The sequence below is a fragment of the Lynx canadensis genome, chromosome E1 (assembly GCF_007474595.2).
Source record: "Lynx canadensis isolate LIC74 chromosome E1, mLynCan4.pri.v2, whole genome shotgun sequence".
Lineage (NCBI taxonomy): Eukaryota > Metazoa > Chordata > Mammalia > Carnivora > Felidae > Lynx > Lynx canadensis.
Window position 1 is genome coordinate 27,179,922 of NC_044316.2, and position 17,026 is coordinate 27,196,947.

Consider the following 17,026-nt stretch of genomic DNA (forward strand, 5'->3'; position numbering starts at 1 on the left):
TGATAGTGTTAATCCACCAATCTTATTCTATTATTTTGAGAGAGACAGAGAGGGTGCGAGTGGAAAAGGGGCAGAGAGAGACAGAGAGAATCCCAAGCAGGCTCTGTGCTGATAGCATGTGCGGCTCAATCTCAAGAAACTGAGAGATCATGACTCAAGCCGAAATCAAGAGTCGGGCACTTAACTGACTGCGCCACCCAGATGCTCCTTAATTATTTTTTTTAAGTTTTATTTATTTATTTTGAGAGAGAGATAGCATGAGCAAAGGAGAGGCAGAGAGACAGGGAGAGAGAATCCCAAGCAGGCTCCACATTGTCAGCACACAGCTCAATGCGGGGCTCAAACCTACAAACCGTGAGATCATGACCTGAGCTAAAATCAGGAGTCAGGGGGCGCCTGGGTGGCTCAGTCGGTTAAGCGTCCGACTTCGGCTCAGGTCATGATCTCGCAGTCCGTGAGTTTGAGCCCCGCGTAGGGCTCTGTGCTGACTGCTCAGAGCCTGGAGCCTGTTTCACATTCTGTGTCTCCCTCTCTCTCTGACCCTCCCCCATTCATGCTCTGTTTCTCTCTGTCTCAAAAATAAATAAACCTTAAAAAAAAATTTTTTTTTTAATAAATAAATAAATAAAATCAGGAGTCAGAAGCTCAACCGACTGAGCTACCCAGGCGCCCTGTCCCTTAATTATTTTAATTTAACCATTCCCCCAGAAAGGTAACAGAGTTTACCACTTCCAAAATATGGCAGTTTGGCATTAGGATAATTTTGAACATAAGGCAACTGAGATGAAACAGATATGAGAAAATCTCGGTCCTTTCCCATCTGCCTAGAAACAAGACTTAAATTTTTCCAAAACGTAATCACCAACAACCTTAGACCCTTATCAGCACCACAGGACTCCACAATACAAACTGTTGACTAGTCTTTATCTTTCCTTATTCACCTTTATATCCACCTTCCCACAATTTGCCACCCTAGAAACTCAAAATCCCTTTTGTCTTGTCATTTCTCTGAAAATGTATTGGATTTGTTTAAGATGCTATACAAACTCAAGTTCTAGCCACCTTTGAGTTACTCATCCCTGAGGTTCTCCATGACACACACATATTAATAAACTTCTGTCTTTCTCTTGTTAATCTCTCTTTTGTTACAGAGCCTTGCTGAGAACCTAGAGAGTAGAAGGGGAAAATGTTTCCTTCCCTATACCCTGCTAGTGGACACTGAGGTTGTTTGGAAAGTTTTGCTAAGCTATCACCACTGAAATTTTCAGAGATTGAGAATATATATATATGTTCAGGCAAGGGAAATACATGCTAATTCAGTAATAAAGAATTGTATCAATACAGCTACTCAAAGAAAATTGAATCACAAAAAAAATAAGAAGAGGATTTTTTAATCATTTTTTACATTTCCTGAGGGTTATTTTCTTAATTTTTTCCTTAATCTCTTTTGCCTTGAATCATTTACATAATATACTATACATGCTATATAAGTAATTTTTAAGTTTATTTATTTTTGAGAGAGACAAAGACAGCACGCAAGAGGGGGAGGGGCAGAGAGAGATGGGGTAGGGGATTAGAGAGAGAGAATCCCAGGCAGGCTCTGCACTGTCAGTGTGGAGCCCAGTGCATGAAATCATGACCTGAGCTGAAGTCAGACACCCCTTTGCTATGCAAGTCTTATAAAATTTCCCCTTCCCTCTGAAACTGCAATTCCACTACCATGTGAATAACAAAATGGTAAAAGAGCTTTTATTTCATCTTTATTGTTCAAAGAAGTATATCAACAAAGTAAATTAAATCTATGCCAAAAAGTGAAAAAATTATCCATAATAAAGGCTCATATGAAAAGGCAGCATGTAAATGGGGAAAAAAAAGGAAAATGTGTTACTGTTTTGTCTGTTCTATATTCCATTCTTTTTGTCTTTTTACTACTCCTTGTAATTCAGATGGTGGGACTCTGGGTCATACTGACTAGCCTCTCAATCATTTGGCTCTGCCTCCTTGGCCACAAAGAGAGCACATGAACTTGAAGCATAACAATATGAACACGGGAGAGGTCTCCTGAAATCCTCAGCTGGATGGATCATGTGCTTTTGATGTTGTCAGAGTCCATCCTCATGTGTAGAAGGTGTGCCTTAAGGGGGGCCTGGGATGAGCACTGGGTGTTATACATAGGGGATGAATCACTGGAATCTATTCCTGATTGCACTATATGCTAACTATCTTAGATGTAAAGTAAAATAAATAAATAGATAGATAGATAGATAGATAGATAAATAAATAAATAGACAGATAGATAAATAAATAAAATAGTCACGTGATTAACTGTCTATTGTAACAGTGCAAATATAGAGCATTTCTATTGCTACATTCCATTTAAACAGTACTGTTTTTTAGTTAAGTAAAATTTTTCATAGCTTGTTAAGGGTGAAAAAATTAATTTAGCAGTCAAAAGAACTGCCATGGGCATTAGCTATTCACATGAAGGTAAGGTTGCAAGGATCAACTTAGAAGTCAAACAGACAAAACTAACTTAGGAACATTATACAATAAGAATAATATTGCATCTAATAGTGGGAGAAACAAGGAAATTAGGGGAGCCTGGGTGGTATAGTCAGATAAGTGTCTGACTCTTGATTTCGGCTCAAGTCATTATCTCACGGTTTGTGGGTTCCAGCCCCACAATGGGCTCTGTGCTGACAGTGCAGAGTCTGCTTGGGATTCCTTCTCTCTCCCCTCTCTCTTTGCCCCTACCCCACTTGCTCTCTTTCTCTCAAAATAAATAAATTAACTTAAAAAAGAAAAAGAAAGAAAGAAACAAGGGGATTTAAGTTACATTAATAACTAAAAAGGGGGGGGCACCTGGGTGACTCAGTCAGTTAAGCGTCTGACTTTGGTTCAGGTCATGATCTCATGGTCTGTGAGTTCAAGCCCCGTGTTGGGCTCTGTGCTGACAGCTGAGAGCCTGGAGCCTGCTTTGGATTCTGTGTCTCCCTCTCTCTCTGACCCTGCCCTATTCATGCTCTGTCTCTCTCTGTCTCAAAAATAAATAAACATTAAAAAAAATTTTTTTAAACTAAAAAAAAAAAAAAAGTATGTTAAAGTGATGTGAAAATATTTAAATTAATGCCTCAGCTAACACAGAATATAGAAAATGAGTTGGGGAAAGAAGTTTGTCCCCAGTATTGTTCTGGGCAGAAGATAACCACCTAGGAAATACTACAAAAAGGGAAAGAGGAAAACTAGAGTGACAGGCAAGGAGTAAGCAATAGGATGTGCTGGGTGATGGGATGAGTGAAGTAGCCTCTTATAAGCATGAAAGAACTTTTAAAGTGATCATTCTGACCAACCTAGACTATCCAGAATGTGTATTTTCCATGAAAAAAAAATCCACTTTCAAGTTAGCAGGATAGATAAGAACAAACCCTTTGGTTAACACATTTTTATATTCTTTCTTTACATTTATTTTTTAATGTAGCCTGTGGTAGACCAAAGCACCTTTACCATCTCTGGTAAAATTGTGAATCACAAAGAAAGCAAGAGGCCTAAAATCTGTATTCCTCTGAGAGTTGACAGTCCCTCTCTCTCTCTCTCTCTCTCATATTTAAAGAAAAGTTAAGCCAGAATTCTGAGGAGGGGAATAGGACGCACACGCACACACACAAAGGAACAACTATCTACCTAATCTGAATCAAGTACTGTATATTAGCCTAAATGCAGTAAATTTCACATGTAAGGCATTCTTAATTGTAATATGAACTGAATGTAATATGAATGAAAATTAATTATCCTTTTTAGCTGTCTGAAACTTGAATGTACATGGCATTGCTATTAATAAGGCATTAGAAAAGACTTTTAGGGCACCTGGGTGGCTCAGTCAGTTAAGCATCTGACTCCTGATTTCAGCACAGGTCATGACCTCCCCATTTGTGAGTTTGAGCCCCACATCTGGCTCTGTGCTGACAGCACCGGAGCCTGCTTGGGATTCTCTCTCTCCCTCTCTCTGCCCCTCCCCTGCTCGTTCTCTCTCTTAAAATAAATAAATAAACATTAAAAGAGAGAGAGAGAGAGATACTCTTTAGGAATGCCTGGGTGGCTCAGTCGGTTGAGTGTCTGACTTTGGCTCAGGTCATTATCTTGTACTTCATGAGTTCAAGCCCTGTATGGTGCTCTGTGATGACAGCTCAAAGCCTGGAGCCTGCTTCAGTTTCTGTATCTCCCTCTCTCTCTGCCTGCTTGTGCTTTATCAGTCTGTCTCTCTCGCTCAAAAAAATAAAATAAATAAAATAAATAAATATTTTTTAAAATTAAGAAAAAAAAAAAGATTTTTTAGATGGCGAGGCCAGATAGTACAGCTGAACACTGACCTGGTTAGATGAAGGCCTAGTTTCAAGTCCTAGCTCTGTCATTTATTTGTTGTACGCCTGCCCTTAATCAAGTTAATTTACATCTTTATGCCTCGGTTTCCTTATTTATAACAGGAGGAGATAGAATTATATAGTCTCAAAGGTCACTGCATATTCAAATATTTTATGACTTTATGAGAAAGGTATATAAATAAAAACTTAAAAAAAAGAAAGAAAGGAATAAAACCTGAAAAAAAAGTAAAAACATTTTTCCCCTCAAAGGATCTTTTAATCTTCGTGAGGTTTTGGCTTTGCTCTATAAACATAAAAAAAGAAACAAAAACAAACAAACAAAAAAACAAACAAAACGCTTCACTTACGAAATGTTTTTAACCTTCACAAATCCACAATGGACACAAATATTATAATAGCTTGGCAAGTATAATCCTGTTAAATTACAAGAATGAAAAAAGTGTTTCCTCAAACCAACCCAGCTTAATGATACTTGGAAAGTAAAATCAAACCATTTTCAGATAGAAACATCCTTTATTAGAGATAGCTAATTTAAGCAATTTTCTGATTTTTACTTGGCTTTCTTAAATTTTCCAACCAAATGGAAATTACACTGGCCAGTTTTAAATCTAGGTCACAAAGTAGTTACATTTCTTTTTTAATATTATTATCAATAGATCCTTGACATTTAACCAAGGTTTTAACTAAATGCAAGCCATTCCAGGGGCACCTGGGTGGTTCAGTCGGTTAAGCGTCCGACTTCGGCTCAGGTCATGATCTCACGGCTGGTGAGTTCAAGCCCCGCGTCATGCTCTGTGCTGACAGCTCAGAGCCTGGAGCCTGCTTCATGTTCTAGGTCTCCCTCTCTCTCTGCCCCTCCCCTGCTGATGCTGTCTCTCTCTGTCTCTCAAAAATAAATAAACATTAAAAAAAAAATTTTTTTTTTAAATAAATGCAAGCCATTCCATACAAAGGACCATAATATGGACCATCTTGTAGTTTTACTGAGTTACATTTGAATCATTCAAAACATGAGGCTGAATTGTGATAGTGTGGGTCCCTGTACCTGCTCAGCAACCTTTATCTCCAGGTGGTCTCTTTTCCGTTCTAACAAATCTAACAAACTGGGCCAAGGGACATGTTCCTTTGTGAGAAATATTCCCTCAAAAGAGAGAAAACTGCTATGCTTGTGATTAAAAAGTGACAATGACCAGGAAATGGGTGGTTTACTTGAGTAATAGAATTCTCTTTAATAATTTAATATAGGGAGCAGTGAAATGACATAAAATCAAATGTTACAGAATCAGTAATGATCTGAAAGGGGTCCTTTTCAATGTCTTTTCACTTATTGTTTTTGCTTATGATGGATTATTACTGCAAGTTATAGTAATCGTCTACAATTTGAAGCTTTAGAAATGCAAAGCATCCCTAATAGTATCTGGGTTTCTTATAATTAGTATTCAGGCTTTTTTTTTTTTAAGTATACAGGCTTAAATTACCTGTACATAAATTTAAATAGAATGAGCCAGTTAAATCTCTAGCCTTTATCATCTTAGGGTCCAGATTTCAGATCTGTAGGTCTGAAAGAGTAGGTACTGAGGGCAGTACTTTTAGCTGGAATTTACTATGACAAGAGAACACACATGTATATCTAATTCTCAGTATAAACAAATACCAAATACACTTTAATGTAAATGTTTAAGCTGCAAATGGGAAATATTACCTCTTTGAAATGTGACATCCAGTTTGCCAAGGTAAGGTGGGAGTTCCTTTAAAAGATATGATTTAAAAAAAAAAGTTAGCTCTCAAAATTTAAAAGTATTTAAAAAATTTTTTAAGTATTTTGGTGTCTTACATTAAGATAAAGATATGCTTCTTCAAAAAATAAAAGAATAAAACATTACCTATGTTTACATAGGGCACTCTTCAGCAGAATATCCCAAACAGCAAATCAATCATAGAACTACTTTCTTTCACAACTTATCAGAAAAGAAATCTGTACTATTTAATATGGACCTTTTCTCAATAATAAATATACAAATATCTCAGTAGATAAGTGTCAAGAATAGACAATGTTAAACAATGACAATCAAACAGAAAAATCTTTAAACTCACAAATAAATAAATGCTAATTAAAATTAAAATTTAGGACATTTTTGTTATAATATTCAATAATGGTAAGGGTACAGAAAAATGGGAATTCCTCTATTATCACATTTTAGAACTCTCTTGTTTTTTGTTTTTTCTTTTTTTTAATTCTTACTTTGTTTTTAGATAAACTCTACGACCAACATGGGGCTTGAACTCATGACCCTGAGATCAAGAGTCACATGCTCCACCAACTGAGCCAGACAGGAGTCCCAGATTTTAGAATCCTTAAAACACTTTTTTTAAGTGGCATTTTATTTTATTCTTAATTAAATAAAAAAAAACTTAGAACTAATTCAAATGCCCAACAACAGAAGAGGAATGGTTAAAAATAACTCCATATCCAATCAATGGAATAACTGCAGTCATTTAAAATGCTTATGAAAAATAAGCATGGAATCTGAAAAGGCTAAATACCAAACAATTCCAACAATATGACATTCTGGAAAAGGTAAAACTATGAAGACGATAAAAAGATCAATGGTTGCCAGGGGTTGGGGAGCAGGAAGGATGAACAGGCCAAGGATTTTTAGGGTAGTGAAATTATTATGTATGACACTTGTAATAGTTGATACATATTATACATTAAAATGTACATGTCATTATATGTTAAAACCTACAGAATGTACAACATTAAGAATAAACCCTACTGGGGTGCCTGTCTGGCTCAGTTCGTTAAGCGTCTGACTTCAGCTCAGGTAATGATCTCGCGGTTTGTGAGTTTAAGCCCTACGTCAGGCTCTGTGCAAACAGCTCTGAGCCTAGAGCCTGCTTCGGATTCTGTGTCTCCCTCTCTCTGTCCCTCTCCCACTCAAAAATAAATAAACTCTCTCTCTTTCTCTCAAAAATAAATAAACATTAAAAAAATAAAAATAAACCTGTTACCTATGGATTTGGGGTGACAATGATGTGTTAATGTAGGTTCATAGATTGTACCAAATGTAACACTCTGGTGCAGGATGTTGACGGGGGGTTGGGGGGAAGGGATGGCTGTACATGTACAGGTTCAGAAGTTAGTGGAAACTCTGTACTTTCTGCTCAATTTTGCTGATAACTGCTCTAAAAACTAAAGTCTATTAAATGAGAAAGCATGGAAAAATGTGTATCATGCCATAATGTTAAAGTGTTTAAAAACACAATATACATAATATACAGTAGGATCATAACCATGTAAAAAACATACAAGATATACATACAGATAGTATTCTGTTAACATAAGTTTTCTTTAGGTGGTAAAATAAAGCATTTATTTCCCCATCCATTTATCAGTCTTTACTATAATGGCATGTAAACCACTAAAATCAGATTTCCTATCCTTGAAGACTAAAATTAATTCATATATTTAATCTGAATCAAATAAATTGTAGAATACTTCAAGCAAGTTGAATTTTAGTAGTTTTACATTTGAAGACTTTGGTAATTTTGTTAAAATATTTATAAAAATAAGTCTCCAAGATGTATCCACAGGTGTCTGTAGTAAGTACAAATCCTCACTGGAAATTAGAATAGTTTTCTTTTTTTTTTTTAATGTTTATTTATTTTTGAGAGAGAAGGAGGGAGAGAGAGAGAGAGAGGGAGAGAGAGCATAAGCAGGGGAGGGGCAGAGACACACACACACGCGCGCGCGCGCACACACACACACACACACACACACACACACAGAATCCAAAGCAGGCTTCAGGCTCTGAGTTGTCAGCGCAGAGCCCAACACAGGGCTTGAACCCATGAACCGTGAAATCATGACCTGAGCTGAAGTTGGATGCTTAACGAACTGAGCTACACAAGTGCCCCTAGAATAGTTTTTAAAATTTTCTTTGACATTCATTATTTAATCACTATCATTTATTTTTTATTATTTATTGAAACACTATCTGGCATTCATTGTTTTTAATAATCTTACAGGCTCTAGTTATCTATTAGATAGTAGTTTATCATGCATTGTTACTTACACAGTACTTGAGATCAGAGATGTTTACATTGACTCCAGTTGATCTCTTTAGATTCTCATCATGTGACACTACAACTTGTTCATCTTTTGTGATATGGCAGTCCAATTCCAGCATATCAGTTCCAATTGTAACTGCACTGAAGAAATGCAAAGAATAATGACATTCTGAAAGTTAAGTAAACTTAACTTTGTCAGATGTAAAAATTTGGAGTTATAAATCAAATAGCAAAAAAACTCTTAACGCTAAAATTTCTCTACACTGTCATCTACTAGATTTATTGATGTGAAAATATTCTAAAGTCAACACATAACAAGAGAATCATGTTACCCCTTTCCATAACCCGCTATCCATATTCCTGACAACCCAGTATAATGGAAAGAACACTGGATCAGGGGGCACTTGGCTGGCTCAATCAGAAGAGCATGCAACTCTTTTTTTTTTTTTTTTTAAGTTTATTTATTTATTTTGAAAGAGAGAGAGAGTGGGGGAAGGGCAGAGAGAGAAGGAGAGATAGAAACCAAAGAAGGCTCCATGCTGTCAATGCAGAGCCTGATGCAGGGCTCGAACTGACAAACCGTGAGATCATGACCTGAGCCAAAGTCAAGAGTTTGAGCCCGACATTAGGTGTAGAGATTACTTAAATAAAAACTTAAAAACAATAAAAATAATAAAACACTGGATCAGAAGTTAAAAAAAGTCTGGATATCAGTTCCTGCTTTGCTATGAACTTGTTGTATAGGGGTACCTGGGTGGCTCAGTCGGTTAAGTGTCCAACTCTTGATTTCCACTCAGGTCATGATTTCAAGTCCCATGTTGGACTCAGCACTGACAGTGAGGAACCTACTTGGGATTCTCTCTGTCCCTCTGTCTCTGCCCCTCCCCTGCTCATGCACTCTCTCTCTCTAAACAAATAAATAAACTTAAAAAAAATCAACACACAAAAATCAGTTATGTTTCTGTATACTAACAATGAACAATCTGAAAAGGAAATAACAGAACAATCCATTTACAATAGCATCAAAAAGAACAAAAAATTCTTAGAAATTAACTTAACCAAGGAAATAAGAGACTTGTACAATGAAAACTACAACACACTGCTGAAAGAAATTAAATAAGATACACATACATGGAAAGACATCCCATATTCATGGATTAGAATGCTTATTATTAAGATACATTGATCTACACATTCAATGAAATTCTTATAAAAATCCCAATGATTTTGCAAAAATAGAAAGATGCATCCTAAAATGCATATGAGAAGCACCTGGGTGACTCAGTCAGAAGAGCATGCAACTCTTGATTTCAGGGTTGTAAGTTTGAACCTCACTATGGGTGCAGTGATTACTAAAAATAAATAAATAAACTATAAAATGCATATGAAATCTCAAGGAAACTCAAAGAGTCAAAACAATCTTGAAAAAGAACAAAGTTGGAAGACTCACACTTCCTGATTTCAATATTTACTACAAAGCTACAGTTATCAAAGCAATATGGTGCTGGCATAAAGACAGACATATAAATCAATGAAATAGAATAGAGTCCAGAAATAAACCCTCTCATATACTGTCAAATGATTTTCAACAAGGGTACAAAAGACAATTCAATGAGGAAAGGATAGTCTTTTCAACAAATGGTGCTGGGAAAACTGGATATCCACACGTAAAAGAATGAAGTTGGATCCTTACCTAACACCACATTGAAAAATAAACTCAAAATTGATCAAAGACCTAACCATAACTCCTAAGAAGAAAAAAACCTTTAGAAGACAACATACAGGAAAAGCTTTACCACACTGGATTTGGCAATAATTTCTTGGCTGTAACAACAAAAGCACAGGAAACAAAAGAACAACAACAAAAAAGACAAACTGTACTTCATCAAAATTAAAAATTTTTGTGTACCGAGGATGGTATCAACAAAGTAAAAAGGTAGCCCACAGAATGAGAGAAAATATGTGCACATCATCTACCTGATAAAGGATTAATATCTACAGTATATAAAGAACTCCTTAAAAAAACCTCAACAAGAAGAAAATAACCCAATTCAAAAATGAGGAAAGGAACTGAATAGATATTTCTATAAAGAAGACATGCCAATAAGCACATGGAACGAAGATAAACATCACTAATCATTAGGGAAATCCAGTCAAAACCACAATCAGAGGGGCACCTGTCTGGCTCCACTGGAAGAGTATGTGATTCTTGATCTCGTGGTCATAAGTTCAAGCCCCATGTTGGGTTAGAGGTTACTTAAACTTTAAAAAAGAAAAAAAATCCCACTATTTCACACACTTTTGGAAGGAAGAAAGGAAGGGAGGAAGGGAGGAAGGAAGGGAGGAAGAAGGGAAGGGAAAAAGAAAAAAAAAAAGTATTGGCCAGGATGTGGAAAAATTGGAACCCTTGTATACTGTTGGTGGAAATATAAAATGGCAGTTCCTCAAGACAGCTAAACATAGATTTACCATATGATCCAGCAATTTCACTTCTGAATACACAAAGAAAAAACTGAAAGCAGGTACCTGAAATATTTATACAACCATGTTCATAGAAGTATTGTTCATAATAGTGAAAATTAGGAACAACTTAATTGTCTATCAGCTGATGAATGGATAAACAAAATGTGATATACCTACAAAGAAATATTATTCAGCCTTTAAAAATGAAGGGAATTCTGGGTAGCCTGGCTGGCTCAGTTGGTAGAGCATGAACTCTTGATCTTGGGGCTTGAGGCCTATGTTGCATGAAGAGATTATTTAAAAATAAAAAAATACCTTAAAAATAGGAAGGAATTCTGATATATGCCACAACATGAGTGAATCTTTAAGGTACTATGCAAGGTGAAAAAAGCCAAAAATAAAAATACAAATATTCAATGATTCCACTTATATAAAGGTACTTAGAATAGTCAAATTAATAGAAATAGAAAGTAGAATGGTGATTACCAGGAGCTGGGGGGAGAAGGTAAGGGAGTTATTAATTGAATGGGTCCAGAGTTTTGATATGGAAAGATGAAAAGTTCTGGAGATTAACAGTGGTGATGGTTGCATAGTAATGTGAAGATTAAATGATATTGAACTGTACACTTAAAAATAATTAAATGGCAAGTTTTATGTTGCGTATATTTTATCATGATAAAATAAAATTTTAAAAATTGGGGAAAAAAAGAAAAATTGAAAGGATCAGATCAGACAATCTCTAAGTTTCCTTTCACATCTAAGATCCTATCACTTTTATAAAGGGTATATCACAGTGGTTAAAGAGCACAAACACTGAGCAAAAACAAGGTAACTATGTGAGGTGATGGATGTGTTAATTAACTTGATTGTAAGAATCCCTTCACAATATATATACATATCAAATCATCACATTGTATATTTTTTTGATGTTTATTTTTGAGGGAGAGAGCAGGGGAGGGGCAGAAAGAGAGGGAGACACAGAATCTGAAGCAGGCTCCAAGGCTCTGAGCTGTCAGCACAGACCCCGAACGGCTCGAACTCACAAACTGGGAGATCATGACCTGAGCTGAAGTCAGACGCTTAACCAACTGAGCCACTCAGGCACAGTGGTTAAATACCTTAAATATATTATAATTTGTCAATTATACCTCAATAAAGTGAGGGGGGGGTGGGAAGTATAGACACTGGAGTCTGTGTTCAAATACTGAGTCTGCCACTTACTTGGGCAAGTTATTTAGCTTCTTTATGCTTCAGTTTCCTTGTTCCCAAAGCCGTGATGACACTAATAGCTCTCTGTACCTCCTTACAACGTACCTTACCTTCCAAGCAGCCCCACACTCTTTCAATACTCCCTTTGCCTGGAATGCCTGGGTGGCTCAGTCGGTTAAGCATCTGACTTGGGTTTTGACTCGGTCATGATCTCACGATTCATGGGTTCACATCTGGCTCTGCACTGACAGCGCAGAAGCTGCTTGTGATTCTCTCTGTGTCTCTCTCTGTCCATCCCCCATGCTCACTCTCTCTCTCTCAAAAATAAGTAAATAAACAACAAAAAAGAATACTCCCTTTGCCTGAAATGCCTTTTGCAGAAAGACAATATACAATAAAATAACAGACACAAAGTTGAACAGGCACTTCACAGCTGAGGATTTCCAAATGGCCAATAAGTGTATGAATAAATGTCCAAAATCAAATGTCAAACAGGGAAATGTAAATTAAAACCACAATGAGATAGCATTACATATCCACTAGAATGGCTAAAATTAAACAGCCTGACAATAAATTAGCAAGACAGTGGAGCACTGGAATCCTCATGTATTGCTGGTGTGAATATAAATTGGTACAATCACTTTGGAAGGTATAAATATAGACTACCATGTGATCCTGCAATTCCACTTCTGCTAAGTATATATCTGAGAGGGATGAATGCATTTGGCTATTAAAAAACAGATAACATTACTTCACACATCATGGGTGAATCTTACAGATATAAACTGAAAAAAGAAAAACCTGACACAGAAGTATAAATACTGTATGATTACATTTATGTTTTCAGGAACTAGCAAAATCAACTTATCATAAAATAATAGAAATATAGAATAACAGAAATTGAGTAATGGCTATCTAGGGGCAACAAGTTGGACAAGTGTCCAACAAGTGTGGACTGGGAAAGGTCACAAGGACACCTTTAAGGGTGTTATAAATGTTCTGTATCTTTATCTGGGTGGTGGTTACAAAGGTACATACATACTAAAATTCACTGGGCCAGGGGCTCCTCGGTGGCTCAGTCGGTTAAGCATCCAACTTGGGCTCAGGTCATGATCTCACGGTTCGTGAGTTCAAGTCCCATGTCAGGCTCTGTGCTGTTAGATCAGAGCCTAGAGCCTGCTTCGGATTCTGTCTCCCTCTCTCTCTGACCCTCCTCTGCTTGCTCTCTCTCTCTCAAAAATAAACATTAAAAAAATTCATCAGACTATATACTTAGATTTTGCATTTTATGGGATGTATATTTTATACAACACAAAACAGTTTTTTAAATGTTTATTTATTCCTTTTTGAAAGAGGGAGAGAAAGAGAGAGAGTAGGGGAGGGCCAAAGAGAGAGGGAGACCAGAGACAGAGAATCCCAAGCAGGCCCTGTCCTTCAGCCCAGAGCCCAATATGGGGCTCCAACTCATGAACCGTGAAATCATAACCTAGATCTAGTTTACTACTGTATTCCTAGTGCCTGGACACAGGACCTTGCACAGCTGGTACTCTGTAAGTTACTTGTTAAAAAACCTCTGAATGTGTAAAATGCCCACATAGCACTTTATGCACTAATCATCGCGGGTGACACTTCAAGATGAAGAAAAAGTAAACATGGGTGAAACAGGGAGAAAGTTCTAGAAACACTTTTTTAAAATTCAAGAATGGAAAGAGTAGAGCTGTGGTGAGCAGAGGAGGTGAGAAGACACAAAAGTAGATAAATTATGTTTGTGCAATATATTCCCATGCACTTAAACCACAAATACCAGTGGTTCATAAGAGGTCAGGTCTCTACAACTGTATATTAAATTCCTAGAGGAAAGGCCTATGTCTGTTACATATTTTCTAATGTTCACGATGTGGGGCATATTGTAGGTATCCAACACATTTCTTTCTTTTTTTTTTTTTTTGATAGAGAGAGAGAGACAGTATGAGTGGGGTAAAGGCAGAAAGAGAGCGAGACATAGAATCTGAAGCAGGCTCCAGGCTGCCAGATGTCAGCACAGAGTGCACCCGACACAGCGTTCAAACTCACGAACCACGAGATCATGACCTGAGCTGAAGGTGGACACTTAATGGACTGAGCCACCAAGGCACCTCATTTCTTAATTTTTTTTAAATGTGTGTTAATTCACTTGGTTAAAAAAGAAAGAATGAGGGACACCTAGTTGGCTCAGTCAGTTGAGTGCTGGACTCCTAATTTTGGCTCACGTCATGATCTGTAGGTTCAGGAGTTTGAGCCCTGCATTGGGCTCTGTGCTGACATCACGGAGCCTGCTTGGGGTACTCTCCCTCTCTGCCCCTGCCCCACTCATGCTCTCTCAAAATAAATGAAAGAAAGAAAGAAAGAAAGAAAGAAAGAAAGAAAGAAAGAAAGAAAGAAAAAAAGAAAGAAAGAATGAAGTCATGGTAAGTGGAATCCAGTGGACCCTAGATTAGAAGATTAAGATCCTTGGCCATCCCAGATCTAATGATTCTAAAATTATATAGCTGCCAAAATTTGCCTTTGGAGTCAACCACTTACCCATTTTCTCTGACTTCACCTACCTCTGATGATCCACTCCAATTAGGATCCCATTCCCAATTCCCATCCTAGGGGCGCCTGGGTGGCTCAGTCTGTTAAGCATCCGACATTTGATTTCAGCTCAGGTCATGATCTCATGGTTTCTGGGTTTGAGCCCTGCATCGGCTTCTGGGCTGACAGCCTGCAGAGCCTGCTTGAGATTCTCTCTCCCTCCCTCTCTGCTCCTGATTGTATGCACGTGCTCTCTCTCTCTCAAAATAAATAAATAAACTTAAAAAAAAAAAAAAAAACACCAATTCCCATCCCAAAGGCCACTTGATGCCTTATGCCAAAATCTCATACTGCTCCCCTACTCCTCCCTAATTAACACTCTTTTTCAGTGTCCTAATTACTACTAGTTGTTAGGAGAAAAACAAACCTGGCTCCTTAATGTAATTCTTACTAAGATGTAAATAATTACCTTTATGTGTCCTCTTCTAAAGGATATCCACCTTTAAAAGAGAATATTTGTTTGTCAATTGTGTTTGCTAGAACCACAAATGGATAAAAATAAAATCCAAAAAGAAATAAGCAAACAAAAACAGATTTTAGGTTCATAGAATTACTTTTCTGTATTTTTAAATTTCCTTAAATGTTGTTGTTATTGTGTTCAGTTTTTTAAAAAAAGAATAAAAAATGTAGAAACTGTAAGCAATATATACAGCCAGCAAACAGTTTTGAAATAAAACCCTAAAATCCTTTATATAACTAAAAAAAATTGCTACTACTAATTTTTGGGCTTGTGCATATCTTCCTTTTTCTTTTCTTTTGTTATTTTTTTCTATGAGTATGTGAAGGGAGAGTAAGAGCAGAGACTATATTTTCCTGTATTAAAAAAAAAATTATACCTTCTACCTAAGGAATCTAAGTATTAAGCTTGCCATTAGCTGAAATGTTGGCTATTTTTAGAAATGTTTAGGAATTTGTATAAAAAATATTTTCCACTTATTGTATGCTTATCTCTTATTAATAAGCTAATAAAAATTCAGAGCAATAGTAAGTGCATCCAGGACAATTTGTAAATTATCCTAATAAAATTATCCCAAATTTGATACAGAAATAGCTAGAAAATAGCAAGAAAAAGGAAATTTTTTTTATTACTTTGGCCTTCAAAATTTTCCATAAATAACAATATGCATCTACTTCAATTGAAGCACTAGATATTTTATAGCTGAATTTCTTTCTTTTTATAATATAGCTGAATTTCTAACAAGCTGATTACAAACATAGAAAAAGGGAAGCCAAGGCTTCAATACTACCAGAAAAAGAAATAAAAACTCTAGCTCTAAAAGATATGAAATTACTTGAAATTCCAGAGAAACAATACATAACAACTTAAAACAGGCCCTATAGTAAGGAATTTATTTGAATCTCTTTAATTCCTCACAACATTGAGGTTTATTATTATTTCCATTTCGTAGATGAGAAATTAGTACTGTATTAATTAGATATTCTGAAAAACATAGCATGAGAACCAGGTCACTGATTAATTACTTTGACTGCCTGCCAACTTACACTTCCAGCTATTGCTAAAACAATTTGTTTCTTACTTTTACCATTCATGTTAATACCATGGGGATCAAATTGTCCCATGGGTATTTACAAAGGCGGCCTGGTTTAATAACCTAGTTTTATTACCTCTTAGGAGCCAGATTTTATATACTCAAGGGCTTAGTAACTGTGTGTGTGTGTGTGTGTGTGTGTGTGTGTGTGTGTGTGTGTGTGTATTACAGTTCCTTAGTTTTTGGTTCTATGCTTATTATGGATAGGGTTCTGTCTCCTTCATCTGTCTTCTGTTAATATTCTGCTTTGTTCTTAAGTTCCCCATTCCATGTATCATTTGGTAAGCAACTGGTGAGTCTATTAGCACCAGAACTAGGTGTTAGGGACTGAGAGATCAATATGGAAGGATTCTTGCTACCAAAGGAATCACAGAGGAGCTATATTCATAACCTAAGGTGTTTGTGAAAGCATTTTATAAACCACATTACAGGACATTTTGTAAATTGTGAGATGCAAAAAATAAAGAAAGAAAGAAAAAGCAAGCAAGCAAGGAAGCAATTGTGAGATGCAATTATTTCTTTGTCAGTCCTAATTACTTCTTTAGCCCCACTATTGAATTAATTTTCCATACATTCTTTTTTTTTTTTAATTTTTTTTTCAACGTTTATTTATTTTTGGGACAGAGAGAGACAGAGCATGAACGGGGGAGGGGCAGAGAGAGAAGGAGACACAGAATCGGAAACAGGCTCCAGGCTCTGAGCCATCAGCCCAGAGCCTGACGCGGGGCTCGAACTCACAGA

General features: G+C 36.5%; 1 protein-coding gene across 1 annotated transcript in view; it reads right to left on the reverse strand.

Annotated features, from left to right (window-relative positions):
* GDPD1 (glycerophosphodiester phosphodiesterase domain containing 1) overlaps positions 1–17,026 on the reverse strand; it is a 50,769-nt gene that overhangs the window by 15,907 nt on the left and 17,836 nt on the right. The window contains exons 3-4 of the mRNA XM_030296681.2: positions 8,456–8,591; positions 6,082–6,127 (exon numbers count right to left, since the gene is read on the reverse strand). Of these exons, the coding sequence (XP_030152541.1) occupies positions 6,082–6,127; positions 8,456–8,591 (182 nt within the window). The remainder of the gene's footprint in view (positions 1–6,081; positions 6,128–8,455; positions 8,592–17,026) is intronic.